This window comes from Pristis pectinata, chromosome 31 (assembly GCF_009764475.1).
Source record: "Pristis pectinata isolate sPriPec2 chromosome 31, sPriPec2.1.pri, whole genome shotgun sequence".
Taxonomy (NCBI): Eukaryota; Metazoa; Chordata; class Chondrichthyes; order Rhinopristiformes; family Pristidae; genus Pristis; species Pristis pectinata.
The window spans coordinates 7,574,456-7,590,257 of record NC_067435.1 but is presented as its reverse complement, the minus strand read 5'-3'; the positions used below and the strand labels follow the sequence as shown (position 1 = coordinate 7,590,257).

General features: G+C 45.2%; 1 protein-coding gene across 4 annotated transcripts in view; it reads left to right on the top strand.

Moving 5' to 3' along the window:
• Positions 1-10,603, top strand: part of LOC127584828 (microtubule-associated serine/threonine-protein kinase 1-like) — a 178,621-nt gene extending 168,018 nt beyond the window's left edge. For 3 of the 4 annotated variants that reach the window (XM_052041790.1, XM_052041791.1, XM_052041788.1), the window contains one exon: positions 143-10,603. In XM_052041790.1, coding sequence (XP_051897750.1) covers positions 143-2,046 — 1,904 coding nt within the window. In that variant the 3' untranslated portion in view covers positions 2,047-10,603. The remainder of the gene's footprint in view (positions 1-142) is intronic. The other variant, XR_007958439.1, reaches the window with a different exon arrangement.
• The last annotated feature ends 5,199 nt before the right edge of the window (positions 10,604-15,802 follow it).

The window sequence follows — 15,802 nt, the reverse complement described above, 5'->3', positions numbered from 1 at the left end:
TTTTATTTCAGATTTTTAGCATCTTCAATAAGTCCTTTCTGCACCTGGGTGTTTTGTATTATACCTTAAAGGGAAAATTACAAGTTGTTTTAATGGCAAAACTATCTATGTATGTTGAAGCTGTGTATTTTTATCTCTGCAGGAGGAGGAGGTAACTCATCCCAAAGCAGCTCTCCAGGTTCAAGCGTCCCGAATTCCCCAGCCACCCCCCACCACATCAGACCCAGCAGCCTCCACGGGCTGTCCCCAAAGCTGCAACGCCAGTACAGGTCGGCACGCTGCAAATCTGCCGGGAACATCCCACTGTCCCCTCTGGCTCACACTCCGTCACCCACACACCCTTCCCCTCAACACCCCCCGTTCCCCCTGCCCTCCCACACAGTGGGCAGCTCCAACACCACCCAGACCTTCCACGTCAAGCTCCACTCGTCGCCTCCGGTGGTCCGGCCGCGTCCCAAGAGCGCCGAGCCGCCGCGCTCCCCGTTGCTCAAGAGGGTGCAGTCCGCCGAGAAGCTCTCCATGCCCCTCGCTTCCGAGAAGAAGCTGGCGATACGCAAGCACAGCCTCGAGGCTTCCCATTCAGACTTTCGGAAGGAGGGGCTGCACAGCGATATTAGCCTCCAGAGTCTAGTGGAATCGGAGGGGGAAGTTCTGGGATCAAAGGCTGACGGCAGTGAAGTGGGAGCCTTCAGGCAGATGGCAGTAAGGAAGCTGGGAAGGCAGGAATCTCCTTTAATCGACCGAGATATGTTCTCCACCATCAGGCAAGAGAGGGGGGAAGGACTTGACCCCGTACAGGAGCTGGAAGTTAAGACGAGCGATCATGAGGAAGGGGTCAAAGTTGGCCAAGAGGAACCAAAGAGGTCCTGGTCCACACTGCCCTCTGTCCATGGTGGGACCAACAGCGTTACAAAAGGAGGGGATGAAAGCCCAGGAAGGAATTGTACAAGTCCTCCTTCATTGAAGAGCTCTGGTTCATCAAAGCCCCTGATTTCGGAGCCACCTCCAGAAAGAACAACATTAGCATCTTCAGACCGAGACAAGGCTGCACCGTGCAGCTCCCCGAGTGGAAAAAATGGGGTGCCTTCTTCCTCTGTTCCAACAACGGGTGCGGACAAGCATTCTGGATCTTCGCAGGCCTTACGCCCTGATACGTTGGCGGCACATTCTGAGGTGAAAGTATCTTCAGGTCCTGTAACAGCCAGCCTTAACGTCAGCATGACTCCCTCTGTCCAAGTCAACACTGTTGGCAAATCCTCAGACAAAACTCATCCCCATCAGTCCAAGAAGACCCCATCTAATGGCCCGCCAAGTAAGAGACACCAGGGAGTGCAAACTGAGCCAATGGGATCCACCTGCCCAAGCTGGGATGGTGGCTGCAACCTACAGATGGACAAGGGTGCCACGTCGGAGGCAAATGATGCATCTCCGGGGATCGGTTCCCATCCAGGGTCTAAGGAAAAGGGGAAAACTACTGAAATCCCTGCCGTTCCAGTCCCAGCTGCCGGAGACAGCAAAGGCACGAGGAGCTCAGCAAGCGAGACCAAAGATGCAGCTGAAGAGCCGTGCAGAGCTGAGGGGAAGGAGCCTTTGCCTCTGGATTGCCTTCCTCATCCAGCCAAGCAGCAAGACCCTGCGGATAAAAGTGCCCCAGTCAACTGTTACAAAGGAGTCCTCGAAACCTCTCTGGAGGGTCACCCAGTCCCAGAGAATAAAGTCAAGAAGCCACCTGCCTCCACCGCATGTGGACCTGGGCAAGGCTCCCCAACTGCAGTGGCATCGTGTGGGGACAAGCCCAGCTTTGTCAACCATTTGGCCACAGTGGCAAAGAGTGTACTAGGGCCAGTGAAAATGGCCATCCCCATGGCACCCACAACTGTGGAGAGATGGAAGGCAGGGGACAATGTAAAGACACTCACTGAACAACAGGGGAGCCCCACGACCTTCTCAGCACCAGTTCCTAAGCCAGTATCTGCGGCAACAACACAGGACACAGAGTGTCCAGCTCTTCTGGAAAAGAAAGTGATAAACCATCAAAAGTTTTAGTAAGGGCTGTGTGCGTGTGTGTGGGCGTGTATGTACGTGTGGAAGTGTGTGTGCCTGTGAATGTGTGTGTGTGTAAAATAAAAGACCTGCAAATAACTGGGTGTTTATATAAAATCAAACACTTCCTGAGGTGAACAACACAACTGGGGGAATTTAAAAAAAACTTAAGAATCTCGGATTCTGATTTGCCAAGGTGCCCATTCAGTTGAAAAAAAATGACAAATATTTCAAAAGAATGTGAAAGGTTTCAAAACTATTCGTGTTTCGGCATCATGTGACTGCATGTTTGTGTATAAAATATACTGGCTAAGTGCATTACATGCTTAAACAGCTTTTACATGTCATATACTTAAATATTCTGAAGTGCTCTTGTATAAAGGGGTTAGTAATTTATTGAAGTTATGTAAATTGGCTGCAGATTAGCATTTAACCCGAACCAACACCCCTCAATCTGAGGAAGTATTCCAAGATTCAGAATCAGTGTTGTATATGTTCTTAAAGGGACCCAACCTCCTGTGAGCTTTTAGCGTAGAAAAGCTGATGTGCTTGAAGCAGCTCTGACCCCCTCTTTTCCAATATAGAATTGTTATGGAGGGGAGGGGGTATTCATTCCCAGGATGTGGGCTTCTTTTGTAAGGCCAGCACTTATTGGCCATCCCATATTATAGTGGCTTGTCGGGTGATTCAGAAGGCACATTGCATCCACGTCTACAGTCCCATATAGATCAGACCGGGTGAGGACAACAGACTTCCTTCACTAAAAGACATTAGTGAACCAGGTAGGTTTTTACAACAGCGTGTTCACGTGCATGTTACAACTGTACTATAGCACTTCTATGGCCTGCTTTTGATGGCTATTTCTGTTGCCTGACATTGACTGTTAAACTAGATTATTAATCCCAACCTGTTCTGATGACCAGAGGTCCACAGTGCTACAGCAGGTAGGAAACCACACCGTGGTGCATTTCTCTGAGGTGGGACTGGATCCTTGTGATAGGCACACCACCATGTAGCTGCTGAGAGAATGCCCAGACCAAGCAAGAGCTCTGATCTCTATGAAATGAGCTCTAACAGTAGAGCGAAGGAAATTCCTAGCCTACTCCCTCTGCTGCTACACCAGTAACTTATTCTCCAGATAGATTCTAACTGGTCAAACTTAGCCATTGTGTTAACATTTAATTTGCCAAAATCCTGCCTGGTATTGGCTGTTGATGTCTGTGAGCAAGATTGGGGCCTGCAGTCCCATTGGCTCTCGACAAAAAACATGATTGCCATTTGGCCTCGAATTTGTTTCTTTGGCCCAGTTGCGCTGCTGTCTCAGGTTCGATCCTGACCTCGGGATCTGTTTCTGTTTCTCCGTGACCGTGTGAGTGTCCTGGTAGTTTAAATGGCGACTGCACATTGCCCCTTAGTGTAGGTAAGTGGCAAAAGAATCAGAAGTGAAAGTTGGTGAGCACGTGAGAGAGAACACATTGAAAGCCTGCAGGGGAACAAGATGAAGGGGAGTTGGCTGATGGGATTGTTATTCTGGGACAACTGGCCACCTTTGTTGTAATAAGTATGTAAAGTGTGAGAAACACTTGGATTCCTGATGATGCTCACAAGCTGATGAAAGGAGTAACCGACACTGCTAGTTGGCATAGTAAAAGCTGCCTGCAGGATTATTGCATTGGAATGTGTTGAGAATAACGCTCACCCATACAACCAATTAAATCAGGCGCAGTTGGATGTAGCAAGGGGGGGAAATCATAGGTCCTGAGGTGAAATGCCAACCGTCGGTCTCCCGTACACTTTAGTTACACATAGCTGATGAGTTATTCCTTGGAACGTGTCCCGGTTGCTGGATGAGCATTGATCTCATGAACAAGTGGTGGCGTGGTATCATACTGGATGTGGACCTCGGTAGAGAATGGACCTCAGTGCACTGAAGTGGTAGCCACTGCAAGTCGCAGACGGTTGAATAGTTGAATTCTACTGTGCCTTTCGATGAGTCTAGCCAAATGCTACAATTATTTATTTTGCACTGTTCAATAGTAACTTTGAAGATGGAATTAGATATATAAGTGAATGAGTGAAAGCTGCAAGGCCATAGGGTAAGATCAGGTCACTGGAGCTAATTTGTTGGCTCTGTCAAAGAACCAGCATAATGAATGGGACAAATAAGGTCCTCCTGTACTGTGAGATTAATTTAGCTAAGTTAGATGGCCACTCAGGGTTGTTGGTTATATCCTGGCTTGGATGAAGTGTTAGTGATTTCTATTGGACTGTTCCCAAATTTTACTTGATTTGTCCAGATGCTGGGGAAGAGTAGGTTTCTAGCTGAATGCAAAGCTTAATTATGCACTGTAGATAGTGAGCCTGGTGTTTGGAGGAATACCCAGCCACTACTGAGCTCGTGGCTGGTTCCTGCCCCTCCTTTTTCTAGCCGTGTAGTAGGCCTGTGGTTTCATGCAGCTTGCAGCTCATTCACACACATCGTAACACTGCTGGGCTCGGAGGAAGAGGATATTACGGGGATGTGTTGTATCTGGGGGGAAAACAAGGCCATTACTGCTCACTTTTTATTGAAGGGTGAACTGCCTCATTGCAAGAATAGCTCCCACTTCTCGGTTGGTGTCTCCCTTTCTCCCTCCTTTCTGTTCTCCCTCCTTCTCTCCCCCTTTCCACACTCAATCCCTCACTTCTCTCCACATTTTCTCTCCCTCACTTTCTCTCTCTCCCTCCCTATGCCGCTATCCTTCAACACAGTTTATCACTCTCTCTCTCCTCGCTTATTCCACTCTACTTTTCCTTGTACCCTACTTCTCTTCCCTTCCTTTCCAATATCCTCTCTCTGTCTTTTCATATTTCCTCTCTCACTCTCCCTCCACGTTCCCTCCCTCTCTCTGCTTCTCTCTTGACCCACCAACCTCTTCTCACCCCCACCCTGAACATAGCCCTCTCCACAGGCCCAGTGTTGATTCAATTGCCGGTCCATTATGGAGTCACTTGACAACCCGAGTAAGGTGGTTGCCAGAAGTGACATCCCATTTGAATTGACTCACCTCCTGTCAGCACTCAGTTCGATCAATGGAGTCAAACTCCAGGCGCAACTGGCCAAACCTTTTCTTAGGATATGGACACCACTAATAAGGCCAGGATTAGGTGGTGTGGTGACACTCCACTTGATCCTGCCGCCTCACAGCCAAATTGTCCCGGGTTCAATCCTGACCTGTGTATGAAGCTTATGTGCTCTCCCCATGACCGTGTGGGATTCCCCTGGATGTGCCGGTTTCTTCCCACCTTCCAAAGATGTGCAGTTAGGTTAACTGCTGACTGCAAAGTACCCTTTGGAGTAACAGAGTGGCAAAAAGAATGAGAGGGCAGTTAATAGGCATGTAGAGACCGAGTAACTTGTCGGGCTTCGGGGCATAGGGAGAGGGAGAACAGGACCTTGCTCTGCTGAGAAGCAGCATGGACCCGACAGTCTGAGCTACTTCATTCTGTGTCGCAGTAAGGTTCACTGTACAACCCCAGCTGCTCGACTGGCACCACTGCAGACCATAAGTTCCAAGTTCATTGTCATGGGCACACATACCCAGGGTAAAAATGCTGTGAAAATTAGCTCTTTGCAGCAGCAGCACAGTACATTACAAATGTGACAAACGTAAAGTTATACGACAAAATAAACAAAAATAGACATAATGATATTAGTGCAAGTTGAGAGGAATATAGTCCAAGGTAGAATTAGGGTTTTTCAGGTCGGTTGAAGAACCTGACGGCAGTGGGGAAGAAGCTGTTGTTGAACCTTGAGGTGTGGGTCTTCAGGCTCCTGTACCTCCTGCCTGATGGCAGCAACGAGAAGCGGGCTTGGCCCGGATGGTGGGGGTCCTTAATGATGGATGTCGCCTTCCTGAGACATCACCTCTTGTAGACGTCCTCGATGGTGGGGAGAGCTGTACCCATGATGGAACTGGCTGAGTCCCACCACTCTGTGTAGCCTCTTGCGTTGGAGTTTGAGGTTTCACAGAGGAAGCAGAGGAGGACTCCTTCCCCGGTTTCACAATGAGGTACACAACGCCATGTAATTGCATCCAGTATGGCAAAGGGACAAGACTTCTGCTCCCCCACTTTGCTCTTCCAGTGAACTCAATGTCAATTTAAGATGCCTATTGTGCTGCCCACCCAATGGGATGCTTCCACTGTGGAACGAGCACAAGCATTTTGGGCCTTTAGGTGCCTGTTTTGTTGCCTGTAAAACAGTCACAGCACCGCCCTACTTCTAGAGCCCTGTGTTGTTGCTGTTACAACACTGCCCAATGCTTTATTTGTTCATTTTTCAGGACATGGGCAATTATTACCTGTTTCTAGATGCTCCCTGGGAAGGTGATGGTGACTGTCTTCTCGAAGCAATGCCGTCTTTCTTATGATGTATAAGTGAAGGAAAGCAAATACAATCAACAAGAGTTTTTGTACAAAAAAACAACCCTGTTAAAAGTGTGTTCTTAGTATAGGGGATATATTTTCTGACATTCTGATGTAATCTGTGTTTTTTTAATTTGAGAGTTTGAAGCAGATATCCTAATTAGTTACCTCCTTCCTGGTTGAAAGAGCAGCCACAACTATGCTCTGCACGATTTCTTTGGACAAGCATGTTATGTGGTTAACACCAGTTTGGAATCGAGCACTGGAGCATACAATAGACACAGTGAGGATTGGGATCTGAAACTTGCTTCTTGCCTTGGTCGCAAGAGATGAGATGTTCAGCTGAAGGTTTCTTGGGAGCTGGCCTTTTGTCTTAATTGGGCTGATTTTTGCCTTCACTAGGTTATTTGACGATTCAAGAACTTACTGCACATCGCAATCCTTTCTGCAAATCCTGTCCCATTCCAAGAGGTGACGACAGTTGTGTTTGAAGGAGGGGCTGTTGCAAAGTGGGCAATGGTAAATCATCCATTCATGTTACACCCTGCTGGCATTTGGTTTCCACTGGGCTTTGTACGTAAAGTATCAGATGAGGTGGAAACCAGACAGCCAGTTCAGCGTCAGCTGTCTAGGAGTTACAAATCCTCTTGGATTTGGAGATGAACTAATATGTACATTTGCTGTCTGCTTTATCCTGAAGTCAACACCTGTTAAAATGCCACAGAACTTGGCCCAGACCAAATCCTTCATCCCATTCACTGCTTTGTGCAGGAGAATATTTGGAGGCAGTGGTCCAAAGGAGACCAGTGGTCCAGCAAGCCTCCCCCGCAGTCATTTTGACAGAGGGCCTTGGCCCTTCCCTCAGCCCCAGCTGTAAGTGATCTACAAGAAGCAAAAAAAAAATTGCCCAAGGTCAAATGGGGAAAATAAATCTGTTAAGTTCCTCTCTGTCCTCAGAGAAGTCCAGGGGAGCCCCCTTTATCCAGGTGTGGTGTAAATATGGCCCTTGCTATCACGCAGTGAGCTTGAGGTGGAAGCAGGGATGGAATTAAGAGAGAATGGAAGAGGATGGTAGGCTTGTGGAGATAGAAACCTGGCCAATTTCCGTGCTGTAACATCTATTTTCTGCCCCTTGCACTCTTGTATTCAAAGCAATTCTAGTCCAGGGTGGGACCCAACTTCTTTATTTCTGGGGTGTGGATGGTGCTGACCAACATTTATTGCTCATCCCTGAACAAATGGCTTGCTGGGACATTTCAGAGAACATTGACATTGCTATAGTTTAGAGTCAAGTATAGGCCAGAACAATAATGATGTAGTCCCATTGTTATAGAACATAGAACAATTATCACTACTGATGCTTATTATTTATTCCAGAGTATTTCATTAACTGAATTTAAATTCCTCCACTCCTCTGGACAACTGAACTCCATTCTCCAGATCAATACTCAGGCCTCCCATAACTTAAACACTTTGCCACTATTCCCACTCTGCAGTGTTGCAAGAGAAAATTCTGTCTCCTAGATTTGACTCAGTATTTCTGTGGTTGTGGGCAGCAGACACTTGGGATAGGAATGGTTACACCTCCCATTATCTCCGTAGCCAAAAGCAACAGGGAAATGTATTCTCCAATGTGTCAACTCAAATGCTGCAGATCACAGCCTGTTGATTGAGAATATAAAGAACATCGCTTGATGCAAGAGCCAGTTTCAATAGGGGGCAACAGAGTAGTTCTCAAAATACTTTGCAGGTCAGGCAGCTTCCGCAGAGCATCATGTTTCAGGACGATGGTATTTAATCAGAGCCCAGGATAATGATCTGAAAAGTTAACTCTTTGTCTTCCGAGATGCTGCCCGCCCTCTGGAGTATTTCCATCATTTTCTGTTCTAAACTTAAATGGTCTTCAGTGTTTGTAACATATTAAAGTTGTATGTACTGGTTCTGGCAGTATTTCTAAAGATTGTTGGAGATGCTGGTTTGCTTGTGGATTCTGGGTGAAGATTGAATGCACCACAGGGCCTTTCCAGTTTCTGTTGAACATTTTCATCCAGTACAGCACAAGATCGTCAGCTCCACCAGTCAAAGCAGTGACTCCCACTGCATCCCATGGCATTGCTTCCTGTGTGTGAGCTCAATCCTCCACGTTACCCGATAGTTTCAGCTGTACCATGTGCTTCGTTGAGTCCCTATGCAAAGCCGAACATTTCTCGCTTGGTGCTCTTGTTCTTCTAACTCTCCCCCCCCCCCACCCCATTCCCCCTTGTGCGTTATTTCATAAAGTGATGATAATTATGCATTGAGACAAAATGTTGCTGTCTGTAATGACATTCCTGGATGCGTTAGTGCAACATATCTGCACTGTAATACTGTAATTCTGTAGGTTCGAAAAAAGGTACTGTTTCTTAAAAAGAAAATGTGAATTATTACTATTTAATATATATATATATATATGCAGTTGTTCTAAAGTTCTGTGAAAGATAAATTATTAATAACCTCAAACAGAAGATGTTTTAAAACATTTTTGTTGACAGTAAGGCATTGAATTAGTCAGCACTGAACTGCAGCTGCCATCTACCTGCTCATCACTGCGCACAATAGTGTGGATAACACTTATCGAAAAAAGTTGCTGTTTGCTTGTAAATTCTGGACAAATATTGAACACACCAATAAGGCATTACCACTCACATTTTCATCCAGCTTGAACCTTTCTTCCAGCCCTGTCAATGTCACTGATTGCACTCAGTGCCATTGCTGTCTGTAATCTTAATCCCACCTCCATTCAGTTCACTCAGTGAATGTGAGTCATAAAATTGTACAGCATGGAAACAGGCCCTTCGGCCCAACTGGTCCATGATGCCCCATCCAAGCTAGTCCCATTTGCCAGCGTTTACAGAGTCATAAGAGTTAATAAATAATTTTTTTTTTAGAGTACAGGTCATTTTAATTCAATTATTATTCAGGCACATAGCAAAAATCTTCAGTTCTCCTTTTTGCAATTGCGATAGAAGATCTGATCCAGATTTCGATCGTGATCTGTTAGAATGGACAGGACCAATTGTGAGCAACCTTTGGACTCGATACAAAGGTTGGTTCCAAAGCAAAATACCACAGATGCTGAAGTCTGAGGTAAAAATGATGTTGGAAATACTCAGCAGGTCAGGCAGCATCTGAGGAGAAAAAAGTTAACTTTCTTTCTCTCTTCGCGGATGCTACCTGGCATGCTGTGCATTTCCAGCCTTTTCTGTGCTGCTTAAAGAAATAAATGTTGGGTCTGAAGGAGGAGGGATTAACAGACACAAAAAGTTGTTCAATTCACCATAGAGTCCAGAAGGTCGTAAGATGCCGAGCTAAAAAGTGTTTCTTGAACTTCTGTGGAGCAGCGTAGGAGGCTGAGGACAGAGCAGTCAGTGGGAATGAGATGAAAGGCTTCGGGCCACATCTTCCACATAAGACCCAGGGGTTCCACTTGCAGCTGCTGGGTGGAAAGTTCAGGGCTCCTGAGAGGGGACATCGGCAGATGGTTGTGGTAGAAGCGTGCTGAGCTGGGCTAGAAGAGACGTTGCTGGCGTGAGATCAAAGTGGGGGAAATACCGTGAAGGTCAGGGAGCATCTGTGGAAAGGGAGAAAAACAGACAGTGGTTGGATCATGATGGACCTGCTCCAAGCCTCACATTAACCCTACTGTGGCCTCTAACAGCTTCATGTAGACACTGCAGGCCAGACACGACAGCAACCAGCCCACATGTACTGGGTACGAAGGAGTTCCTTGATGGTTCCTTGTGCTCTCAGTGTGTGTAAATGTCTCAGACAATTAGAGCAATATAGAAACTGTGCAAGATCTGTCATCGCTGGGTGAAAAAATCTCTCTTATCTTCATGGCTGACCCCTTATTTGAGACTCTGACCCTTGGCTCTAGATACGCCCACTGGGAAAACCATCATCTCTGTATTGATCCTGTGTGGTGATTACATTGTGTGATCCTCAGGGCCTGTAATTCAAGTTGAAAGCTGTCTGATCCTGCAGCTTGGTAAAACTTCCTAAGTAAGAAATATTCCTAAATAGTCTTTGCTGTGGGAAATGCTTAGAACATAGAACAGGCAAATAGGTTTAGCTTGATTTGACATTATGGTCAGCAGACATTGTGGGCAGAAGGGCCTATTCCTATGCTGAAGTGTTAACATGGAACAGTACAACACAGGAACAGGTCCTTCGGCCCACAATGTCTGCGCTGAACACAATGCTGAATTAAACTAAATCTCTTCTGCCTGCACATGATCCATATCCCTCCATTTCCTTGCACATTCATGTATCTATCTAACAGCCTCTTAAATGCCACTGATGTACCTGCCTCCACCATTTCCCCCGGCAGCGCATTCCAGGCACCCACCACTCTCTGTGTGTAAAATAAAAACCTGCCCTGCACATCCCCTTTAAACTTTCCCGCTCGCACCTTAAATGCATGTCCTCTAGTATTTGAATTTTCTACCCTGGGGAAAAAGATTCTGACTGTCTATCTGATCGATGCCTCTCATAATTTTATGAATTTCTATCAGGTCTCCCCTCAGCTTCAAGCACTCCAGAGAAAACAACTCAAGTTTGTCCAACCTCTCCTTATAGTACATACCCTCTAATCCAAGCAGCATCCTGGTAAACCTCTTCTGCACCTTTTCCAAAGCTTCCACCTCCTTCCTATAATGGGGTGACCAGAGTTGCACACAATTTACTGATCCAGTTCTGTGTGAATACCTTAAAGAATCTATAAGTCCTTAAGTTTAGTGGTTTAGATACCTGTTTCATCAGTTCAAAGTCTCAGGATCAGAGATTAACCAGTTAAGACTGTGGTAAAAAGGTTCTTCACTCAGCAGCTTGTACATTAAGTCCTCTATCTACTGACCTTCTCATCCACAGATCCACATGCTTACGAGTTTGGGGATGGGAACACCGTGGGTTGGGAACGTGGATAGCTCTGAGGCTAGGGTGTGGGCAAGGTGATCAGCCAAAACATGAGCCACATCAGGATAGGGAACACCAGGGTCAAGAACGTGGGTAGGTTCACATACAAGCTAAAACTTACAAGCTGAAACCTACATAGAAGTAGTTATATCCATGGAAGGACTGAACATGTCATCACTCTACGTTATTGCAGCTTTAGAGTCATTGCCAATGGCCTTAGTAGCAAGCATGTGTTTTGTTATTGTTAGGAGATCTGGGCCCCATCCAGTCCAGTGAACAGTGGAAGCTCAGTCACTGAGTAGGTTTAAGCTTCAGGTTGATAGATGTTTTCTCATTGCTGAGACAGCCAAGGGTGGGAATGTTGAGGTTAAGGAACACCCAGGGGTGCTGGTGCATTCTCATAGAACAGTGCAGCAAAGGAACAGGCCCTTCAGCTCACAATATCTGTGCCAACCATGATGCCAATATAAACTGCACATCTGCCCACACGTGGTCTGTATCCCTCAATTCCCTGCCTGTTCATGAGCCTGTCTAATTGCCTCTTAAATGTTGCTGTTGTATCTGCTTCCACCACCTCCCCTTGCAATGTGTTCCAGTCACCTCTGTATAAAGAAACACCTCTTAAATCTCCTTGAAACTTTCCCCCTCTCAAGTTAAACCTAAGCCCTCTAGTATTTGACAGTTTCACCCTGGCAAAAAGACACTATCTACCCTATCTATGGCTCCTCATCATTTTATAAACCTCTGTCAGGTCTCTCATCAGCCTCTGATACTCCAGAGAAAACAATCCAAGTTTGTCCAATGTCTCCAATCTCATGATGATCAAAGTCCTATTATCAGCATTTCTTACATTCCCCACCCCACTCTCCCCCCATTCTCCTGTTTCTCTTTGACTGGTTTCTTCATTTTTTTTCCACCTAATTAATTTGTCTCAATTAATCTCCTTCCTAAAGTTTCTGACGGTTGAATGTTTATGAATCTCAAGCTCAAGTTTCTGACGGTTGAATGTTTTTGAATCTCAAGCTCAACACACTGGGTTCTCCGACTAAATTTCACATTCAGATTTCTGGTGCTTAGATCTTGTAATACCCCAGGACCAAGATCAATTGATCCAGCCTCCTGCCATTGCTACAATCAATTAGGCTGTGCTGCACCTCAACTCCATCTCGATTCTGAAGTTTTCACGCTGAAAGATAACTGAAATCCCAGTGCACATGGAATTTACAAATTGAAGAAATTAAGCAGCTTTTGGAATGTAAAAGACCCTTTTGAAAAGCCAATCGATCTCAAATTCTAAATGGCAAAAGTTTGGTCGTTATTTATAATTACACATCATACTGCTTCCTAAAATTAATATTCTACTTTTGAAGGTTACGTATACAAGTCATGATGTGATTTCAGTAATGCGAGTAGACTTGTACTGTATCCTGACCATTCTTTCCTGTGCTGAGGATGTGTGCATTTCCAGCATCTTCTGCTCCCAGTGAAGGCTGGAAGCTTACTCTGTCTGCCACATAACATGCACATCATTTGCCTCGCTCCATAAGGATGTCTCACATGGTCAAGTGATGCTGCTAAGAAATAATTTGTGATAGGCTCCACTTTTTGAGTTTTGACTGCCTCACTTCCATGATGACTATTTTTACAGGATTTTTATTATAAGAATTTTCTTTTACTCCTGATCTTATTTGTAAACGGTGTCCACGTAACAACATTGATCACATCTGCCATTGCTAAATATTTTTAACTTGATCTTCATTACAAAAGTAAATCTTAAAGCATTTGCCTAACAATAATTTTTAAGATTATTGTTGTCATAGGCCTACATAGGGTATAAATGCCATGAAAATTAGCTTTTTGCAGCAGCGGCACAGTACATTACAAGACAAGGACAAACTTGAATTAAACTTAAATAAACAAACTATACACGACATGCTCATTCCAGTGTGCACTGTTAGCAAAAGGAATCCAACCACTGATCTGAGTGCAGAAATCATCCCCTGATCATGGGACTGTGGTCTCCTGGTGGAAAACATCCGAGTATGAATGTTGAGTACGGGATTAAACATGGCTCTGACGTTCAAATTTCTCACTGACAATTATCACCCCGAGTTGTGTAACTGAAGGACGGCAGCAGACAAGGAGGAGGCGTAAAAAATACATCTGCACTGCAGCAGATACACGATATTCAGTGAGAATCCAACCCAACCTCTAACACTGCTCCCCAAAGTATGCCAAAACTCCTCTGAGGCTAACACCCAGCTGATGTGGATGAATCATTGCAAAAAAAGTGTCAATCGCTGCAAAGTGAATGGTTAGTCAATAAGCAGTTTCATTCACTGGAAATCAGAATCCCTTTGACCAATCATCCTGCAGATCAAGGGGAAGGAAAATGTGCAGGAAGAAACTTTCAATGGAATCCACTCGTTACTTTCCCTTCTACTCCTTTACACGTTAATGGTTTGTATATATTAACAATGCAGTGATGTGCAGGAGGAGGCGCTCCGGGGCAAACGGGGAAAATACCCAAAGGGTTTTTTGACTGTTCACTAATTTTAGAAAAAAGAGAAACAAGCATAAAAATAGAAACACAGCTTTATATTAGTGGACCAGGGAAAATCTACCCTCAACAACATGTTCTACAGCACGTCTCCAATTATGATTATGGGACTTGAAGTGATGCTAAATAAATGGATCAGTATTTTATAAATGTCCAGTATGTGTTAGAACTGACTTGTACATATGGAGTCTCTTTACAGAATACTGTTTAAAGTAAATGAAAGCTGTCAAGGCCTCTTAGCTGGATACCCACGCACTGTTAAACAGTGGATATTGCAAGGCAGCTCTATGTAATATTTATACATTTCATTTCCTTATTGCCTTAAATTTATTTTCCTCACTGCTTCTGTATTTCACTGATTGTGTGGAAAAAACATTAAAATTAATTTTAAAAATTGACCTACGTTTGTTGCGACTGCATACTTTTGACACAGTCAAGGAGAGTCACAGAGTCATACAGCACGGACACAGGCCCTTCATGTCAACTAAGATTCCCATCTAAGCTAGTCCTGTTTGCCCGTATCCCTCTAAACTTGTCCTCTCCATGTACCTACCCAAGTACCTTTTAAATGTTGTTAATGCACCTGCCTCAACCACTTCCTCTGGCAGCTCATTCCATATACTGACCACCCTCTAGGTGAAAAAGTTACCCCTCAGGTTCCTATTTAAATCTCTCCCTCTCACCTTAAACCTCTGCCCTCTAGTTCTTGACTACCCAACCTGGGAAAAAGATTGTGCATATTGACCCTATCTATGCCCCTCATGATTTTATAAGATCACCCCTTATTCTCCTATGCTCCAATGAGAGAAGTCTCAAGCTGCTCAACCTCTCTCCATAACTCAGTCCTTCAAGTCCCAGCAACAAGCTTGTAAATCTCCTCTGCACTCTTTGCAGCTTAATGGCATCTTTCCTCTAGCAGGGCGACCAAAACTGAACACAATATTCCAAATGCAGCCTCACTAACGTCTTGCACAACTGGATCATAACATCGCAACTTTTATACTCAATGCCCTGACTGATGAAGCCCGGTGTGCCAAAAGCCTTCTTCACCACCCTGTCTACCTGCAACGCTACTTTCAGAGAGAGAGATTTTTAACTCCCAAAAGGGCCCCAAGCAAACTAATGTGCAACTTCAGGTACCAATTTGCAGTGAACCACTTTTGCAGAAAAGCCCTCCAAGTTTATTGAATGGATAAACAAACCATGTTAGCATCCTTGAACAGGCCAACATCCCCAGTATTGAGGTCCTAGTTATTCTCAGCTAAGCTGAGCAAGCCATATTGTGTCCATGTCCAAAACCAGGATCCCAGCAAAGACATTCTGTTCCAAGCTCTTGTCATCGGAAGAGATTACCAGGCAGAGAGAGAAAAAGATTTAAGCGTCCAACGCTTCCTTGAAGAAACTCAACATCCCCACGAAATCCCTGGCCCATAACTGCTCAAGTGGAGAAGGAGCACTGGGGACAGTATTTAGAATCCTGAGGTCAAGCACCGCGGTGCACAGAAGCCTTGTGAAAGCATCGAACCCCATCCGCTGCCCCATCTCTGGAAGAGTCGGCAGTTCCCACGTTGGCCTCATTAGCCACCACAGAGCCCACAAATCAAGTCCCCTTCAATCCCGAGGGACTGCCTCGGAAGAAAAAGAGTATCCTTTGCAGGGTTTATGTACAAGTGAGACAGTAATGCATGGATGTAAGAAGAAGAAAAGGTTAACAAAAGACCTTGAGGTATGTTTTACTAAAATATTTACTGCTCCAATTTCTGTTGTGCTGCATTATATACACACAGGGATGTTCACCAGCCTGCTTGAACTCTGCCAGATTTTCTGATGAGTGCAATT